Here is a 20,821-nt window from a genome sequence, read left to right as displayed (position 1 = left end):
TGAAATCCTCGTCCTTTCAGATCCTTGCTTGGTGCACTATTGTCCGAAGGGGCGTGAGTGTACGATCGAATCCACTTCCAATCGGCCGATCTGTATTTGTCAGCGATACTGTTCCCATCGAAAACGCCCAATTTGCGGTTCAGATGGACTGATCTACGAGAATCACTGTGAGCTTCACAGAGCTGCTTGCCTGCAAGAACGACAAATTACCTACCAACGATTCGATAAATGTCCACCAAAGGCAATCTGGTCCAGCAGCTATTCAACAACAATAAAAGCTATTCCTACCTCGACCACCCCTCAACCAAGGAGCTTAAGACATCCTAAAAATCTTAGCACTGAGAGCATATCAAATCGACAAACTACGACCATCACGCCTTTGACTCAACCAGGAGTTACCTATTCTCCAGTCAGCGTACTTGCTAATTCTTTTCTTTCAACTTTCACGGAAAAAACAGGTTCCATCGCATTGGTATCACCACTTCCCCAGAGACTAATCAATTGGAATGAATCGAGCGTGGGGCCACAAAGATCGACAATAAACGATATCAAGTCGGTGGATGACGCAGGCCACAAAGAGTACTGCTCATCGCAGGAGTATGAAATTATGAAGGACAACTTGCTTTTGTACAGTCACGCTCGTCTGATGTCGCAGGATAATAACCATAGTAGGGACTTCCTAGTTTCGATTATGTTCTCCCATTATGACCGAAATAATAACGGACATTTGGAAATTGAGGAGCTGAGCCAAGTGTCCATTAATGAACATTTGGACGAGTTGAGCAATGGCTGCGTATTGGACGATATGCTGAACTTCGATGACACAAATCATGACGGTAGACTCAGCATTAATGAGTTCTATCAAGCATTCTCGAAACTTTACAGTAAGTATGTGGAGCTCTTGTGGCGTTTACTTTCAAAACAAGCATATTTGCTGCCTTTGGTACTTTGGAGACATCTATTCGCTTACTGAACTGCTGGTATCCTTCCTTTCAGGTGTATCTGTGGTTTCGCTGGATAAAGCATTGGAAACTAACCATCTCTCCGCACGTGTTGATGATAATGTTGAGATCAAATGCGACGTCACAGGTTCGCCATCACCACAGATTATTTGGCATCGTAATGGAGTCGACCTGTCCACCCTTAATGAAGATGAAATTCGCATTTTCAGCGATGGGAGCCTATACTTGACAAGGATTCAATTGTTACATGCCGGCAACTATACATGCCATGCTCAGCGAAATAAAGATATCGTGCAGACGCATATGTTGAGCGTATACAGTGAGTAGTTGTCGCTTGTTCCATAGTAAATCTAATGGCTCGTTTTTGGAAGAGACTTCCTTTTCAGTCATCGAGCTAGAATGCGAATCAGCTGGCTTTCAAAAAATCACAGTCGCAATGAAAATTGAACCAATAGATAAAAATCTGATTCGTTGATCGTAACTCTGAAATACCGAGCCATCTTCGGTTCGGCTTTATTCATGATCTTAACCTTCTATACAATAGCAGAACTTATGGCTGTAGATACCAGACTCATCTTTACTCTACAAAATTAAAATGTGCATGGGAAATAAATAAATTCGTTCTATGGTATGAATTATCCAAGGAAAAGTGCAAAAAACCTTGTTCAAAATTACTAAATCTACTTAACCTACTTAACTTAACTTGAACTACCTTAACCTAAAATTTATGACGCGAGTTAACAAATAACAGTTGGAAGTTGAGGGCAAGACGGGCAAGGAAGGCGTCAATGCGTGGGGTTTGGCAGGATTCATAGAGGATCTGGTTGGAAATGTATTTGGAGCGGTCCTCGTTCTTGAAGATGTTGGCGCAGTGGCGAAAGATCCTGCGTTCTCTTAGGCGGAGTCGCTCCATTTGGGATGGGGAGCAATCGGACCAGAAAATGAAGCCGAAGATGAGGAGTGGGCGGATAAGCTGTTTATAGCAAAACAGCTTAACCTTTCTTGGAGTCGGGACGTTGTATTTAAGGATAGGATAAAGGGACCGGAGGGCACCAGTTGCACGGCCTAGTGCTTTCGTGATGTGAGGTACGTGGGAGAGGCGGGAGGTCATTGTCACCCCAAGGTAGGTGACTTCTTTAACAGTGGGAATGGGCTGGTCGTGGATTGAAAGTGCTAGTGATCTGGCATCACTCCACATCTTCGGAGTCATTTTCATGTCTCCATGGAAGACGATGGTCTCACACTTGTCGGGATTCAGGGAAAGTTTCCAACGGGTGAAATAGTGGTAAAGTTCGTCCAAATAAGCATTCAGACGTGCTTCACCACGGGAGATGTCTTTGGTGGCTGTGTAAATGATGAGGTCATCCGCGTATTGTAGGATTTGGATGGGACACGAGTGTGGAGGTGGTTTGGGGATGTCTGCGGTGAACAGCGAGAAAAGGGTTGCAGACAGGGCTGAACCCTGGGGAATGCCGGCTGGGCAGGTATAGGACGCGGAAAGGTGCTGCTGGATGCTCACTAAGGATTTCCGCCCATCTAGAAAGCTAAGTATTAGCTTGCAGAGGTGCGGATGGAAATTGAGGATTTCGGAAAGCTTGTACGTGAGTCCGTATTGCCATACGGAGTCGAAAGCTTTCCTTAGATCAAGGAGACAGGCTATGGTGGGTGTCCTTCGATTGATACCCAGGAGGATATCAGTCTTGAGGACAAGTAGCGCGTGCTCAACCGAGTGTTTAGTTCGGTTGGCGAATTGGAACTCTGGTAGAGTATTGTTGGAGGTGCAATGCTCGTCTATGACGGATTTGATAATCCGCTCGAAGATTTTGGTGGTGGAAGAAAGGATAGAGATAGGCCTGTAGCTATCGGGATTGAGTGGATTGAGGTTCTTTTTTGGGACGGGAACTATGCGAGCATTTTTCCATTCTGTAGGGAAGTGAGCGTTGAGGATACAGTGGTTTATGATCGAGGAGAGTGTGGTGGAAATATTGGGGGCGCACTTTTTTAGAACTATGGACGGGATTTTGTCAAGACCCACTGATTTTTTGTTCTTGGAGGCTGCAATTGCAGCTTCCACTGAACTTGGGCTGACAAAGTGGATGGGAGAAACATTATCATGTCCATCGGGATGGGTAAGGGGTTGGGTGAATAGGTTTAGGTTGGGGCTGGGTTGGTGGAAAGTTGGTGTGGATTGAAGTTTGTCTATGTATTCGCTCACAACACTTTCAAAGTGTTGATCGCGAATGTGGAGGGTGCAATGGTGCGCTTGAAGGAAGTGGTTGGCTAGGATGTTCACCTTTTCGGGAGTTGGGATATTCTGTGGGAGGATGGTGGTTTGCTGGGAGGGCTTGCCCAGACGAGGACAAGTTTTTTTGAGCTCCCTGAAGGTATCAGGGTTCAGCTCGATGTTGGAGAGGCGTTTGTGGAGGTGGTTGGTATATAGAGTTAAAATTCTGTCGCGGATTGACCTGTCAAGGGAAAGGATTTCGTCACGGAGAGGAGAGGATTGCGGAGAGTATCTATTTCTAAATAGCCTCCGCCTTAGGGTACGCTTATATTTTATATCCGCGAGGATATCGTCTGGGAGAGAAATGAGGTTACGGTAGTTGAGGGACCGAGAAGGTATCAGTTCGTCACATACTTGCTGAATTGCTTCAGTGTACTGACGAACTGTCCAATCTATGGTGTCGTTGGAAACTGTTGCGTTGGTAGGGAGGAGGAGGGGCTCAAGTCTGGATTTAAGGGTTCGGTTGATGAGTTTCCGGTTCGCCTTCTGGAAGTCAGGGACTAAAGTGGGTGAGGGCCTGGTGGCTCTGTCGGGGAGTGAAATTTCTAAGACGACGGCATCATGGTCACTGATACCGGGGGCTGTTTCCAGGAAGGGATAGGTATTGGGATTGGGTTTGATGGTGAGGTTGCTGCTGATTAGGAAGTGGTCAAGGTAGGAATGGTAGTACCCTTTGTTAAATGAAGGGAGGGCAGGGCTGAAGTGGGCGAGGTTAATATTGGGATTAGAGGTGGTTAGGAAACGGTGGAGCTTTTCCCCGTTCTGGTTCGACTGTACATCGAACCAAGACGGGTGCCTGGCGTTGAGGTCTCCCCCTATAATTACGTACCAGGATTTGTTTGCTCTCGGTTGAGCGGCACAGTAGGATAGGATCGAACGGATGTCATGGATATCAAGGGATTGGTTGGGACAGTAGACAGCAGCTACGAAGACCAGGGATGATTGGGTTTCGAAGGAAATAAGGGTGACCTCAATAGATTTGAAGCTATTGGGCGGTGGGAACAGTTGTTTGGAAAGGAATCTGAAATAAGGATGGCCGTTCCGCCGCAGGTGTCTCGGCCTAGCGGATTGGACTGTGGACGGTCGGTTCTGTACAGGTTGAAATTTGGGAAAATGGGTCTATGTCTATAGTTCAGCCTGGTTTCACACAGGAGAACTATGTTGGGCTTATGCTCGCCAAGAAATAGCTCAAGCTCGTGCCTGCGGGCACGGCCGATGATCGAGTTAATGTTCAACTCGATGATCTTAACATCCATTATTGGACGTTAAAATGCCGACCATCGCGTTGAACATTTGCAGGAATTCCTGCGATTTCCTGGCGAACTCGAGGAAATCGGGGTTGGAAATGTTCGAGGGATTTGGGAGATGGTTTGTTGGAGTGGACGGGTTTCTGCTCCGCACGGTGTCTGCGAAGGACACAGATGGCCGCGTGAAAGCAGGGTTCTCAATTTTCCTAGGAGTAGGAATAGGACGGGTGGGTGGTGCTCGTTTTTGAGCATTCCTCCTCGCCACAACTCGGACGAACATCGGGCAGTTTCTGTAGTTGGCGGGGTGGTCATTGCCCCCGCAGTTCACACATTTTGGTGCTTGCTCAGGTGTTTTTGAGCACTCGCCCGGACCATGAACGGCGTCACATTTCACGCAGCGGTACGTGAGGTGGCAGTTTGTTGCTGCATGACCCACTCTTTGGCAGTTCTTGCATTGCAAGACCTGCTTGTTGTTAATTTGCTCGAAGCGCACCAGGGTATGTTGAATCGCCCTGATGCTGGAGATCTGTTGCTCCGAGAAAGAGGAGTCGAATGTGACCAGCCACAGATCTAGCTGTACATTCATGGTTTTCGCCCAAGTTGTGACGAAAGGTTTGACACTCATGGCACTGGAGGCTCCTTGCGCCTTCAGTTCATCTAGAATCTCGGCAGGCGAGAAAGAAGCGTCCAGGCCTCTAAGGATGAGGCTTGTGGTTTTTTCGGAGGGAAGGGTGTAGGTGAAGAACTTGTTCTTGTTCTCCACCAGGATTTTTTTCGCTACCGAGTAGTCTTCCGGCGTTTGGGTGAGTATTTGATGGGAGTTACCTGATTTTTTAATCAGGTAACTATTGGGTAGGGCACGGGCAATGGACTCTTTAATAGTTTTGAACGCGGTTAGAGGCTCAACAACAACTAATGGAGGAATCTTCCGACTTACCTCCTTTTTTGACGGCACTGCAGCAGATGGTCTCGGCTGCTGTTGTCTCGGTGTTGGCTGCCTCATTGCGCTGGCTGGCTGCCGCTTCTTCGCCTCTCCAAGAGTCGGGAAGGCCTCCGGGTTGGACCCGGCTGGTAGGGCAAGTGGTGCCGGTGTTGTTTCCTCGGTGTGGACAGTGGTGTCCATCACCTCGGTTGTTGCTGCAGGCGTGATTGGAGTTGGCGGAGCGGTTGTCTTCCCGAAGGTCCGGGCGATGGTCGCTTCTAGCGACTTGATGACTGACAGCAGGTGCCTATTGTTCGCGCGGGCTTCGCGAAGTTCCCGGAAAAGCTGTTTGTTCTGCTTGCGCAGAGCAACAGAATCTTGAATTGTTCCCACGGACACGGAGCTTTTCACCGTCCCGTCGGAGTCAGATTGCGACTCAGTCTCGCAGTCGCTCGACAAAGTCACTTCGGAAGCCGTTTCGCCTCCGTCGTCATTATCTTCGGACTTGCCGCCCGTAGGGCTGTCCGTAGTTTTTCTGCGCTTCTTGCGGGTCACCTTCGTGAACCCGTCAATTTCCGGCGCACTCATTGTTTTTTAAATAACTTCACTTTTTGATTGTTTTTAAGTTTAACTGAATTTCAATGTTTTTTTTGCACTTCAATTGTTTCAATGTTTTTTGCACTTCAATTGTTTTTGTTTATTATGTCTGCACTCACGATGTCCACTATCACAATTGCCGCTCACCTAGCGGTTTCGCACTCACTTTTACTTCAGATACTCGTAAACACGTCGACTGACAAATCCACACGTCCGTCTCGGTCGGGCGTTGAGTCTTGACTGATCTTGAGTCTTGAACTGCTGCTGATCTCCGTTTTCTACACCTCCTTAAATACTACGTCTTATTTACTAATGAGTCGACAGGGAAATATACAACACATATTTCCTTGTGACCCATGGTTCTTATCTTTAACACAGGGAAACTATACAAAACATGTTTCCCTATGACCTGTGATCTTAATTACTATATGGGTTCAGACTTTTATTACCCATGGTGATAATGTTCCTGGAAGGTCGGGGAATTATTTATCTAATGGGATATTATTCCAGGAAGGTCGGGGATTTATTTATCTAATGGGATGTTATTCCAGGAAGGACTACAGACATTGTTATCTATTGAATTGCAGATTTTTGGCATCTGCTTCGTCGACTATGACTACTCCCCCTCTTAAGCAGATTCGTCCCGAATCTGTTGCAAGTTGCTATTGATGGTTTTCAGGATGAGCTGCATTCTCTCGTCGTTGTTGAATTGGACTGGGGGTATGATGACCTCATGATTCTCGCGGCGCTTGTACCTGCAGTAGCACACTGATCCCGTCATTGTCAACATTGTAAATCCGAAAATAGCAGCTGCAAGCCAGTTACTTGTTTTTTTGCTTCAAACTGGTCTGTCATTTGATCGATCTTTTGCAAATTCTTTAGGTTGAAAACGCTCGGTGTCTGTGGTTCCATTGTCGGCTTCCTGGATGTTACTGGATATAGCGTGCCATTTATGTGTACGTCATTCGAGTGAATAAGGAGGAAAGTTCCGTTAGTAGCCATCTCGCTATCGTTCTCGATGATCCTTGCATTGTTGTCGTTGATGAGTATTGTATTCTCGTCGATTTGTACAATGAAATGTGGTGGGCTGTCGTGGTGTTGCATGTGGCTGTGGCGTTACTGAAAATCTGCATTAAACAGTGGTCGAAGGGATACTTCTGCCAGATAGATAAACTTAAGGCTTCTTTGCAATTTCTTAATGCTTGGTTTCCTGACTCACACGTAGAGATATGCTGATGAAGCAGATTTAGAATAGTATTATTATGAACTACGGGAGAAACTTTTACTAATGGACAGATTTCCTCAATTTTTGGAATTTTAATTAAATATTTTAATATGCTTTCGTCGGCATAGACTTTAACTTGTGAGGCTGTCATTAAATCATTTAGACTAATAGTAACGTTTGAATTAATCAAATCTCTTATTTCATAATTTGCTAAAATAATAGGATTTACAATGTTTAAGCGTGCAAAAGTAACCGAGTAGACGACATTATCTAATAGACCTATTGCTCTTTCATTTCTTATTGAGATTAGTTGAAATAGGCTGGATCTTGCAGAATTTTCCACCCTAATGGAATTACGTTGAATGGTATTAATTTGAGTGGTTAATTCGTTAATTTTTGCAGTGAGTTCTGTATTGGTCTCAATTTGTTGACTTTCCGCTATAAGCAATCTAGATTGTTTTTCTTGAAGTATTGTCCAGTCACTATGATCAGGAGTGCCAGTAATAAATTTCAATGCAGAGCCTATGAAATCAATTGATCTTTTTTGTTTGTGGAATCGCAAGGAGTTTAGTAGTTTCGTAATTTCGTTAAAATCAGCTTCAAGAGATGCTTTTTCTTCTTTAATTTCAAATAGCTTTTCAAAGTTCTGAATATTTTCTGCGATTACTTCGAATTCGGTTAGGTTCACGGTGTGTATTAAATAAATAAATTCTTGGTAAATCGCGACGTTACCCTTCCGGAAAGGTATATACATAGCCGTTGAGAAGTCCAATAGTCGTGCGTTGGTGGTGGTGAAGACTAGTAATCCGAAAAGATTTTTATCGAATATTATCTTTGTGAATCTTTTTGCCATCAACTAATACAGTTGTCCCTAAATCTTCTTGAACAATCTTCTTTACGTATCTCCTAGTCAGTTTTGTTCCTCGCCGTTTGTCTATTCTAACAAATATTTCTTGACCGGCGTGGAATTCACGGGATACCCGTTTCTTATTCTGGATTTGACATTGTTTCTCTTGAGCTTTCTGGAGGAGATATCTTACTTCCTTAATTTCCTTTTCAGGTAGGGAAAATAAGGCGTCTACAGGTCTTCTTTTAGTTACGGAGTGAATTGAACCATTATATTTGATGGCGGCTGTTAATATTATTTCCTCAGTGTCATCGGTGTGGTTCTCCATATTCAAAGTTTTCGAAATTTCAGCAAGTGTTGAATGGAATCTCTCTATTTGACCATTACTTACGCTATGCATTGCAGGTACGGTATAGTGAGATAAGTTGAACTTGTTTTTAATCAGAGATTCGATAGTTTGAGAACAGAATGAAGGTTCATTGTCAGTAACCAGTATTCTTGGTTTCCTAAAAAATCCAATAATCTTGAGTAGAACATTCTTTGTATCGACTATGCATCGAGAGGATATACGTTCTACAATGGCAAACTTAGAGAACTTGTCGATACATGTGATAAAGTAAAGACCATTTGTGTTAAAAATATCCACGTGCAAGATCTCACCAGGGTAGTTGGGGATTGGAGTAGGAGTCAACATCTCTTTCTTCGGATGTCTTGCATACTTTCCTTGCGCACAAATAGCACATTTTCCCACGAAAGCCTTAATTTTCTGCCTAAGCTTGGGAAAGAAATAGCTATCTAAAATTTGCTGGTAGTTCTCCTTTGCTGAACGGTGTGCTCTTTCATGCTCTATAGCTATGGTTTCCACTTGATCGTTACTATTGAGAAGATCAATAACGAATTTAGTAGTGTGCCTAAATCGAACTGATGGAAATAGTTCCACTAATTCGTTTTGGATTTTTCCGAGCACATCAAGCGGACAATAAATTCCGTTTACAATATTATAGTTAATTACATTTTTAAGAACCATATATAATGAATGAAAATCCTTAAATTGAATATCGTGTCGGAGATAGCCGGCGAACGGTGCTGTCGTTTTTATTTCGGTTGATTCTGCCGGTGATAAAAATATTTGGTTTCTGAAAATATTTATCGGTTCATACACGGTCCGTATGTACTGAGTAAAAGATACTTCACTGTTTGTGCAAGTTCTCACAGTGGAATTATCGTTGCTGAGATGTTGAATGTACTGACGAGATAGAGCGTCTGCTACGACATTACTATTGCCAGGTTTGTAAAAAATTTTTGGTGAAAATTCCTCAATGAAACTTCTCCAACGTTTAAGTTTTGTGTTTGGATTACGGTCGGAAATGGAGAATGTAAGCGGTTGGTGATCGGTAAATATTGTGAGATCACTAACGCCATATAAGTAGTTCCGTAACGTTTGAAGTGCCCATACTATAGCCAACATTTCCCGTTCATTAGTTGCATAATTTTCTTCAGTAGTACTAAGGGTGCGAGATATGAAAGTAATTGGTTTTCCGTTCTGTGAAAGAACTGCGCCTATAGCTACTGAAGATGCGTCAGTAGTCAGTTCGAATGGCTTTCTAAAATCCGGGAAAAGGAGGGTTACATCTTCAGATACCAGGATTTTTTTTAATTTATTGAAAGCTTCTCTAGCCGTTGAGGACAACGCTATTTTTCTATTTTTGGATTGGTTGGTGCCAATATTTCCATTATCGCCTCGTAATATTTCCGTTAACGGTTTGGCAATTGAAGCGTAGTTTTTTATAAATCGTCTATAGTAGCCGGACAGGCCTAAAAACGATCTTAGGGAACGCAAAGTGGTTGGCTCCTCATACTGAAGAATTGCTTGAACTTTATCAACAGATGTTTTCAGTCCGTCCTGACATACTGTGAAACCAAGATAATCTATACTGCTTTTAAAGAATGTTGATTTTTCCACTGCGATTTTCATATTAGCGTTAAGCAATTTTTTTAAAATAATGTCAATATCTTCAATGTGTTTTTCCGCATTTTCTGAGAAGATTATAACATCATCGATATAAACGTGACAACGTACACCTATTTCACCACGTAATATATCATCAATTGCTCTTTGGAATATTGCAGGAGCATTTTTCAATCCAAATGGAAGTCGGCAAAATTCATACTTCCCATTGTTGACTGAAAAAGCTGTTTTCTCACGATCTTTCTCTGCTAAGAGTATTTGATGAAATCCAGATTTCAAATCTACAGTAGTGAAATATTTAGCCTTTCCAAGGTTAGCTAGAATTACTGAAATATCTGGTATTGGGTATCGATCGGAAATAGTTTTATCGTTCAGCTTACGAAAGTCGATAACTAACCGTTGTTTCTGATTTCCTGATTCGTCGAGACTTTTTTTATTCACTACCCATACAGGGCTGTTATAGGGTGATCGGCTTTTGCGTATGATACCAGCTTGTAACATGGAGTCAATTTCGTTCTCAACAAATTGTTTTGCGGACATTTGATATGGGTATGTTCGAGAATAAATGGGTTCACTAATCGTAGTTCTAATGGTAGCCACTACTGCCGTATTGTATGGTAGAGCTTCGTTTGGATCAGCAAAAACGTTAGAATTACATCTCAAGATTGATCTGAATTCCGAACGAACCTCTTCAGGAATTTTACTATAATCCATCTTCAAGGTATTTACCTGAGCACACTCCATAAAGGAAAGAGGTTCCACGCCATTTTGGTGTCTGATACAGCTTGAACCTGTATCAACAGTAGCGCTGATTTCCTTAAGGAAGTCATAACCCAATATTCCGTCAAAGTCAACTAGGTTCGGTAGAATGAAAAATTCGGATTCCTGTCCTAGAATGTGAATGGTGCATTTTTTTGAAATTTTGGTTGACCCATTAATTGATGAAACATAAAATGGATTCTGTACCGGTCTAATAGATTTCAAAAATGAAAGTTCTTTGATGTAATTCTTTGCAGCTCCAGTATCAATAAGTACCTTCAACTTTTTTCCATTAGTTGCTGTTTTCACAATAAAAGGTAGTCGAGAGCTAGTGTTCAATGAATGAAGTTGGTCAGTAACATTTGAATGTTGTTCAGCATCTGAAACATTAAGATAATTCTGAGCTGACTTTGATCCGTATTTCTGTGCACTAATATAATTGGCACGTTGTGATCTTTTATGGTCTTTACCGGATTCATTATTCTTAGGTTTGCCTTGTCGGGAAAAATTTGTCACTTGGTTTTGGTGGAACACTCTATTTGGTCCACTTGTATTAAAATTTGGTCGGTGAGTCGTCGAATACCTGTTCTGAGTTCTTTTAGAACTTGATACATTATTGAATCTCGAAAATGATGGATCTATATCCATAGGCTCGGGAGTAGGTAAAATCTGTTTCTTTGTTTGGGACTCTACCTTGTACTGTGGAAAATGTTTGCGAGGCATTGGATTGAAAGTTTTTCGTTCAGCGAATGCACTAGCAAAAGCTGATCTTTCTTGGTTCATTTCCAATTCTTGAGCCAACGCTAAAGCACTAGGAAGATCTACGGGTCTGCTGGAAAACAGTATATCGCTTAATGGGCGATTCAATCCAGATACAAATACACGCAGCGCGTCGCTCCTGTATTTTTCATTCAGCAATTGCAATGCTTCCTGGTTTTCGGAATATTGCATTAACGCTTTGTTTGTTATTAGAGTGAGCTGTTTTTCCACGGTATCGTAATACTTTACTATAGATAATTTACCCTGCCGAAGAGTTGAAAGTTCCTGCTCTAAGAGATGCAATGGTCTTTTATCACAATACGTATGGTCAAGTCTAACTAGAATAGCTTCAAAATTCAAAGGAGTGCCAAAGGAAGACAAGACAGTGTCGGCTGCTCCTGTAATTTTATTACGAAGAATTGCAATCGCTTGATAATATCGATTTGATCCAACGTATCTCTCATAAGGCTTAATAGCCGCTTTGGCCGATTGTCGCCAAGAGGGGTATTTCTCAGTTATTCCTGAAAATTCTGGCACGGTTTTTACAACGTCCAGCGAAATTTCACATGGAATAGCGTCATTAATTTGTACATCTTCGTACTTTTTTACTTCTTTAGAAGGAATAGCAGAATGAAATTGGGAAGATAATTCATTTTTTTGCGATTGGAGTGCATACTGAAGTCGCGTTTCTAAGGCGGCATCTGCTTCCGCTGAAATCTTTTGACTTTCAATGGCTAATGCATTGATTTGCCCTTGCACTTCGAATTGCATTTTAGATACAATCTCCGTAGTGATTCGGGTTATAAGGTCAGTAATGGCATCTGCGCTCAGTGACATTTAACTACCACTTAACTGTCTCTAATTGCTCGCCAGAATGCCACTTATCACTGCTATAACACCGTGCAACTCGACGCGATTATTACGTGTACTATACACTCTCTCTTATACCGACTATAACTTTGCCGTGAAAAAATTAATCAAGGAATAGGATAGGTTCAAATCCTTTGTTGGGCGCCAGTTAACAAATAACGGTTGACAAATGGGTTAACAAATGAAACGATATTTGTTTTATACTTTTTTATTCGTTCACGAGGGCCAGAGTGCTTACGCTCTGGTAGTACTCGAGGAACTGCTGATCTCCGTTTTCTACACCTCCTTAAATACTACGTCTTATTTACTAATGAGTCGACAGGGAAATATACAACACATATTTCCTTGTGACCCATGGTTCTTATCTTTAACACAGGGAAACTATACAAAACATGTTTCCCTATGACCTGTGATCTTAATTACTATATGGGTTCAGACTTTTATTACCCATGGTAATAATGTTCCTGGAAGGTCGGGGAATTATTTATCTAATGGGATGTTATTCCAGGAAGGACTACAGACATTGTTATCTATTGAATTGCAGATTTTTGGCATCTGCTTCGTCGACTATGACTCGCGCATAGGATATTTATTAGAGGGTTGCCAACAGTTCTGCAGTTGTTCATAAATCTGACGGAGTTCGATAAGCATAAGTCTTCAACATATTTGACTTTTGCCTCATTGTGCAGTTTTTCAGTTGAAAAGTCAAATGATTTGTTTAAAATTACTTTGAGGATTTTATTTTGCGCACGCTGAACTTTCAGTTTATGTGTTCTTGCACATTGAGACCAAACCGGAGCACAGTATGAAATAATTGGTTGGATAACCATTCTAAACATAATCAATTTATTGTCTACCGATAATTTAGAATTTCTGTGTAGCAGCGAGTAAAGCGAGCAAAATGATTTAGATATATTTAGATATTTAGATCTTTAAATGTAAGTTTTTTATCCAAAACGACTCCTAAATATGTTAAGCTATTACACCACTTAATACTCTCCCCAAGAAAATTTATGTCTCTGCTTGGCAGCTTAGCTTTGCATCTCTTTTTCGTAAAGAACACAGCTTGTGTTTTAGAAGGGTTCACTTTAATCTTCCACCTAAAATAAAACTGATACAGAGAATCCAGCTGGTTCTCAAGAGATGACATAATTATTGAAGGATCGTCAGAGGAAGAAATAATGCCAACATCATCGGCAAATGCAGCTAGTTTACACCCTGGGGCAGTTGGAATGTCCGAGGTGTAGATATTAAACAGTATAGGGCTTAGTGGAGAACCTTGAGGAATCCCCGCTGGAATCGATCGATCTGAGGATTGTTTGCTACCAACTTTTACTGTAAACCTTCTTCCAGTTAAAAATGATAGTAAAAGCTTGACCAGATTTATTGGAAACCTGAACAGTAATAGCTTGTATACCAACCCATGTGTGTGTGTGTGTGTATGTGTGGTGGGGAGAAGCTACAGCTTCTGAGCACTCAGGCCGTGTTGGCCCATTGTACTCGCGTCCCCCGTCTAACGGAATATTCCGGATTCGTTAACGTATCGCAGGATTTCCGTTAGTGGATGTGATGCTACCCGTCGTAATTGGAGAACATCGGCACCAAAGATTTGATGCCTGATGCGTCCATAGGCGGGGCATTCACATAGGAAATGCTCCGTGGATTCCGCTTCCTCATTACAGGAGGGACACGTATCATCTTCGGTAATTCCTATTCTGAACATATGCCCAGCTAGTGAATTATGACCTGTCAGAATGCCCACAATACACCTGCAAGTCCTCCTGCTTTTCGACAGGATAAACTTTGCGGTACGTATGTTGGGTTCTGGCAGGAAAAGTTTGGTGTGTCGAGCAGCATTAAGGCTCTGCCACCTGTCATTATGGGAAACTTGTTCCCAGTTTTTGAAAACAGATTTAGCCAATGCTACTGATACCCCAATTGCTGGCTCCGGTCCCGGCATAGGGGAGATTGACCCCTCTTTCGCTAAAGCGTCCGAGATTTCATTTCCTTCTATGCCACAGTGACCAGGTACCCAGAGTAGTTCCACCGTATTGAATCTAGACATAGAATTCAAACGGTTTCTGCATTCCTGAACGATTTTCGAGGTGATCAAAGGACTGCTCAATGCCCTCAGTGCAGCTTGACTGTCACTGCAGATTGCGATGCGCCTGCCCTTCAACCGCTCGTCAATCACCCAGTTTGCCACCCTTAGGATCGCATAAACTTCGGCTTGAAAAACCGTTGCATATTGTCCCAAAGGAAAAGCCCACTTCTCGTTTTTATTCGAGAGGTAGACTCCGGCTCCAGAACCCTCTTCTGTTTTTGAGCCATCCGTGTAGAAGACTTCCATATATCCCTCCACGCATTCCTCTGGGTCTTCCCAGTCCTCTCTACGCTTCAGGGTAACCACATATCTTCTACCAAACAGATGTATGGGGACACGAGAATCGGAAGGCATTGTAACAACTGAATTCAGTCCTCCCAGTAACTCTTCCAATGCTCTGTGCCCCCCACATCCGTTGTTTTCCCATAGATCTAATCGAATTAGCTTATGAGCTGCTCTCATTGCAGTGCTTTGAATAAATATATCCAGGGGCTGCAAATTGAGTAGTGCATTCAGAGCTGCGCCGGATGTCGTGCTCATGGCACCAGTGATACCCAGACAAACAGTTCTTTGCAGTGCAGCTAGTTTACGGTGAAAACCTTTTTGTCTCACTTTAACCCACCACACTACGGATGCATATACGAACATCGGCCTAATGATGGCAACGTATATCCACATTACCACATGAGGCCTGAGTCCCCATGTCGAGGCAAAGGTCCGTCTGCACAGCCCATAAGCTGTAAAAGCTCGTTTCATCTTTACCTCTACATGTTTGTTCCAAAGAAGTTTTTTATCTCGAGTGACTCCCAGATATTTCACTTCTTCGGAGAGTTGAAGGGTAGTACCCCTCATCTCAGGGAGACAAAGTCCATTCAGTTTTCTCCTTTTTGTGAATAAAACCATTGTGGTTTTATTTGGATTAACTGACAAACCATGTCTAAGGCACCAGCTGTCTATCAAATCAACGGCACGCTGTATATTCCTACACACCGTTCCAAGATCCCGATCAACAGCAAGTACAGCCACGTCATCAGCATAAGCTTGAGCGTGTATTGGCAAATTTTGCAGTTCGCATAGCAGTGAGTCGATCAGCATACTCCACAGAAGCGGCGAAAGCACACCTCCTTGGGGGCAGCCCTTCGTTGCCTCCGTAGTCAGGTAGCGATCGACCCCTACCTCAGCGCACAGCAATCTTTGCGTTAGCATAGCATGGATCCACTTAATTAAAGCATCATCAACACCATGCGCTCTGGCGGCATCACAAAGTTTTTGAAAAGGCGCACAGTCAAAAGCCCCTTCAATGTCCACAAACACCCCCATCGCGTACTCACCATTCAAAGTTGCATCCTCTATCTTTGTGACCAAAGAATGAAGAGCAGACTCACAGGACTTTCCACGTTGGTAAGCATGTTGGTTTTCACTAAGTGGGTGTGACCTAAGTGCCTTTCCACGAATGTGACGCTCCACCAGTCTCTCCAAACCTTCCAGCAAGAATGAAGTCAAGCTGATCTGTCTGAAGTTCTTTGGATTAGAATAGTCATCTTTCCCAGGTTTCGGTATGAAAACTACTTTAACCTGTTGCCAAGAAGAAGGCACGTAGCCCAGAGCAAGACATCCTCGAAAAATATTTGTTAGAGGTCGCTCTAAATGCTCCATATCCTCCTTTAGCATTGCCGGATAGATGCCATCCATGCCAGGTGCTTTGAAGTGTTCAAAGGACAGTATCGCAGCTCTCACCTTTTCAAGGGTAACAACCGCTTTCGCAGTGTTCCAGTTCCTCTTGCAACACTTGCGTGTTGAAGGGGTTGCAAGAACCGTCAACTCTCCCCCTACCACTTCTCTCACCCGTTCCCCCGGGTGGTGTACTTCCAGGAGGGTCTGTACTGAGTCCAGTCTGGAGTTCGTGAAAGTACCATCGGGTTTTCTAAGAGAATCCAACTTGGCCGACTCATCCCTTTTGAGGACTCTGCACAGCCTTGAAGTCTCCCTTTCGCCTTCCAGTTCCTCACAGTACGCTCTAAAGGAGTCTCGTTTCGAGCACCTCACGAGCCTCTTATATTCACGTTGTGAGTTCCTGAAATTTAACCAGTCTTCGTTCTTGTTACTTTTGCAAGCACGATTTAGAAGTCGCCTGGTTGATTTCCTGAGTTTTTGCAGTTCTCGGTTTCACCAAGGAACGGTTTTACCGCTTTGGCCTCGGGAAATAGAACAAGCCTCTTCATAACACTCTAAAAGTGTGTAGTTCAGAGTTTTCAATTCATCTTCCAGCACCAAAGGAGTCCTTAGTCGCCTAGGGAAGTGTACTTTATTGCCAAGAAGTTCATTGAACTTTGCCCAATCCGTTTTCCTAGGGTTCCGTCTTTGTACTGCAGACTGTTCGCCCGCAATAGTCAGATTGAATTCTAGATATCGGTGATCTGACAGTGAGACCTCGTCTAGCACTCGCCAGTGTGTAATCAACTCTAACAATTTTGGGGTACAGATTGTTAGGTCAATTACTTCGCTTCTTCTCGGTCCCACGAACGTAGGGGCGCACCCCACGTTTGCAGTCATAAGACCAGCTGAAGTGATGAAATCAAATAGCTTCTCTCCTCTTGGATTGCATTTGCTACCGCCCCAACAAATATGTTGAGCATTCGCATCGCAACCTATTAAGAGTTCGAGACCACTTGATTCTGCATACGCCACCAGATCCCTAAGTTCTTGCGTCGGTGGAGGATACAAAGAATCATAGGGTAAATAAGCGGAGGCAACTATGATGTTTTTCCTCTCGCCATTTATCTGGTATTGTATGATGACCGTAGCTAAGTCCTGGGAACAATATTGTCTCAGCATAGTTGCCTCTAACCGTCTTGACATCAGGACGCAAGCTCTCGGTCTTATGGATCTTTCGTCGTAGAAGATCCTAGCCCCCTTTACTGATCCAATACCACAGATTCTGTTAAATCGAACCCACGGTTCTTGCACCAGAAAGATATAGGGGAAATCCTGTAGCTTTGTCATTCTCGCTGCCAACAGGTAGGAGGGAGCTTTGGCATGCTGCAGGTTGATTTGACCAATCTTTATGTTTTTCGACATAAACTTAGTCTATTGTCTTATAGAAAACAGTTAGAAGCGTATGCGGCAGTCCGCGTATGACGGGGTTTCCCCCACACCGTACCGCCAGAGACTCGATCCCCTCGTGATTGATTTCTCTGAGAAAAGCCGTACTTGGGAGTACCGCAATTCCCATGTTCTCATCCACGAAAGATCTCACCTCATCCCGCAGAGCATTCGTCTGTTTTCTACTTTGCACCTTACTTGGTTTGCGGTGTCCGGGTTGCACAGATTCGATCACTCGAACTGGCATCAAGTCAGTTTCGTTCACGTCTCTGGCTTCCCTTCCTTCCGCCTATTCCTTGGAAGGTGTAGGAGAAGTTACTAGCAGGTAGGATTCACTCTGTAGTCCCTTCCCCAGTGCGAGCCCCCATACGGGGGTTCCGCCCCTGTATGCACTATCCTCCGCGCACGTCTCCATTGTGGGAGAGCGCACCGAAGATGCTGCAATTTGCTCTATATTGTGTAAGTCGAAGACCATCATTGTTCTTCGCTCTCAAAATGGAGATGATGCCCTACAGTCTCCTGATATGACTGAATTTCAGTCTATATAGGAAAAAGTGGAGCACCATATGGTGACTTCCCCTGAGCACATTCAGACTCTGTTGGTCCAGTTCGAATACCAAGTTGAAGCCCTCCACGTTTGTAGATTGGTCCTTCCTGGCATTCATGAACTTTACCCTCCAGTGCCCGGGTTCTGTTCACCCAGCAAGCGGATGATGTCCTCTGCCTTCCTTCGAGGGCCCGGTAGCCAACATCCGACATGTTCTGTCCTGCGTAGCTCAGTGTTCACAATAGTGAACTTGGGCCGACCGCCGGAACTCAAAGTTGGGATTACCTGCTGGAGCCACTTTAAGGCAGCCTCGTCAGCGCACTCCAAATGTAGAAGCCCATCACGAAAACCTTGATCGTTAAATCGTGACTTCGTTCCAGGCTCCATCATTTTCTTCCACAGGCATTCCTGGAGGATGGTAAATTGTCCCTCTGACATTTTGCCATCCTTGGAGGAAACTCCCACGGCAGCAGTCAGAACAGAGGCCGCAGCTTGCGCATACGTCCTCTTCCTTCCCGCCTTCGTGTTCGTATTCCTGTGGGAGGGACCAGCTTCATTGAGATCTCTCTCTCTGATTTGATCACCTCCCGGCACACCGGTCCTAATCCCCGCGAGACGCGTGGATGTAAGCCCTGGTGCGGAGCACAATAAAGCGTCGGCCACAGCAGATGTGTTGGTCTTACGCTTCTTGCGCGCATTACCGCTGACTGAAGAGTCTGGTGCGTCCAGTGTGGATCTTACCGGGGTTTCCAGTTTATCCCCACCTTCCGCCGGAGATTCCGCTACCTTGCGTCCGATTTCTCTGGGCGTTACCGCGCCTAGTGGTACAGCCACGTCCATGTCCTCATTCCCAAGGTGCTTCATCTTCCTTCGCAGTGCTCTCTTCTGCCGTCGGCTTAGGGCCTTTCCAGGTTCACGGTGTTCGGACCGCTTGGATCCATTTCCACATACTGGCGTTGAACCAGTAGCGTCCACGTCACCAGCTTCCCGTTCTTCCGCTCTTCCCAGTAAGGATGGCGGAGAAGGTTCTGACAGGCAGGATTCAGCCTGTAGTCCCCCCTCCTTAGTGGCCGAAGTTCCCTTCTGCCAGGCCTTTCTCTTCCGGTTTGATTTAGAATCTTATTAACACGAGCTAGAATACCCCTCTCAAAAATTTTGCTGAGACTAGAAATTAAACTAACAGGCCTGTAACTGTCCGCCAGTTTTGGATCTTTACCTGGTTTAACGATGGGTACTACCGTAGCCTCCTTCCAAGCTTTTGGAAAATAAGAGAGCTTTAAGCAGCTGTTCACGATGAAATTATAGTATACAATCGCCTTTCTAGGAAAGTTCTTAACCATTGAGTTCGTTACCCGATCTGGACCTGGAGCCTTTTTTACCTTTAAGTGCTTTATGATTGCCTTGATTTCTCTAGGGGAACAAAGTTCACGAGCATCGAAATCACAGAGAGAAGTACGCAGTTTTTCCACCCTCTCCTGAACGGTTTTGTTGAACAAAACCGATCCTAAATGGTCTGACGCAAAATGGGCTTTTTGGAACTGATTTGCCAGAAGTTCCGCTTTAGACTCAACATCGTAAATAATATCACCGGCGTTCCGCATGGGCGGAATAATTTTCTTCTTCTTTAATAATTTATTTAATTTCCATAATTTATCACCGTTTTTAGGAATTTCTTGAAGCATTCTACCCCATCGCTTGTTTTTAGCACCGAAGATTCGACTTTGAATGGCTTTAGTAAGCTTATTAACCACTGTTTTTGTGCTTCTGCTTCGAGTTTTCTGCCATTGACGCCGTAGGTAGTTTCTTGAAGAAATTAGGAATTTGGTTCCCTCATCAATGACTTGGTTTGGAAATAAATCGGCTTGCTCAGGATATCGGAGTTATTTTTAACGCTTTGTGCGTTCCATAGAACTACTTTAAGTTTATGGACCGTAAAGGAACTTAACAGCTAAGTTTACAATGACATTAAATTGGTCTGTTCTAGACTTGCAGTCTGAAAGATTTGTGATAAGCTCGGCTGACAGTTCTATCATTTGCTCTGGAGAAAACAGGTTACTCGCATTGTTAATTGTATTACTACTATTGGTCGTAGGCAGTCCGTTCCTGACTGCATGACTAAACGATATTCGTGAGGGTTCAAAGTTCGACTTCGAAGCACTCTGCTGAAAATTCGAATTACCATGTAACTTTAAAGGAGGAAAGCTTTCATTGTTAAAGTGATTGACGTTTGCTCGGTGTAGCGGGATTTCGATGGTTCGAACTTTTTAAGGTTTTGTGTAAACACAAAACCTTATTAAAATCGGTTTACCGTCTGTCTGTCTGTCTGTCTGTCTGTCTGTCTGTCTGTCTGTCCGTCTGTCTTTTTTTTTTTTTTTTTTTTTGAGGAGGTGGAAATCTTCAAAAGACACTGGTCTGGACACACCAGCGTGTGGGATTTTTACCCACTAAAACCACCCCCGACTCCCTCCCTGCCCCGCGGAACCACCATAAGGTATTACATCACGGGGCGGAGTCAGCTCACTCTAGCTTAATCCCATTTCTTCTATACGCGGCGCACGTGACCGCGTTTTTCTCTTTTCCTCTGCCTTTCGCAATTTATCTTGAATTGATGCGATCATGGAGTTGAC

The 20,821-nt window shown here is 43.8% G+C and overlaps 1 protein-coding gene across 2 annotated transcripts in view; it reads left to right on the top strand.

The window, feature by feature from the left end:
- The window catches only part of LOC119660800 (follistatin-related protein 5-like), a 72,524-nt gene that overhangs the window by 18,086 nt on the left and 33,617 nt on the right, over nucleotides 1–20,821 (top strand). For both annotated transcript variants that reach the window (XM_038069627.1, XM_038069628.1), the window contains exons 3-4: nucleotides 21–884; nucleotides 997–1,281. In XM_038069627.1, the coding sequence (XP_037925555.1) occupies nucleotides 21–884; nucleotides 997–1,281 (1,149 nt within the window). The remainder of the gene's footprint in view (nucleotides 1–20; nucleotides 885–996; nucleotides 1,282–20,821) is intronic.

This window comes from Hermetia illucens, chromosome 7 (assembly GCF_905115235.1).
Source record: "Hermetia illucens chromosome 7, iHerIll2.2.curated.20191125, whole genome shotgun sequence".
Taxonomy (NCBI): Eukaryota; Metazoa; Arthropoda; class Insecta; order Diptera; family Stratiomyidae; genus Hermetia; species Hermetia illucens.
Note: the sequence above shows the minus strand (reverse complement) of the source record. Positions and strands in the feature narration are given on the sequence as shown.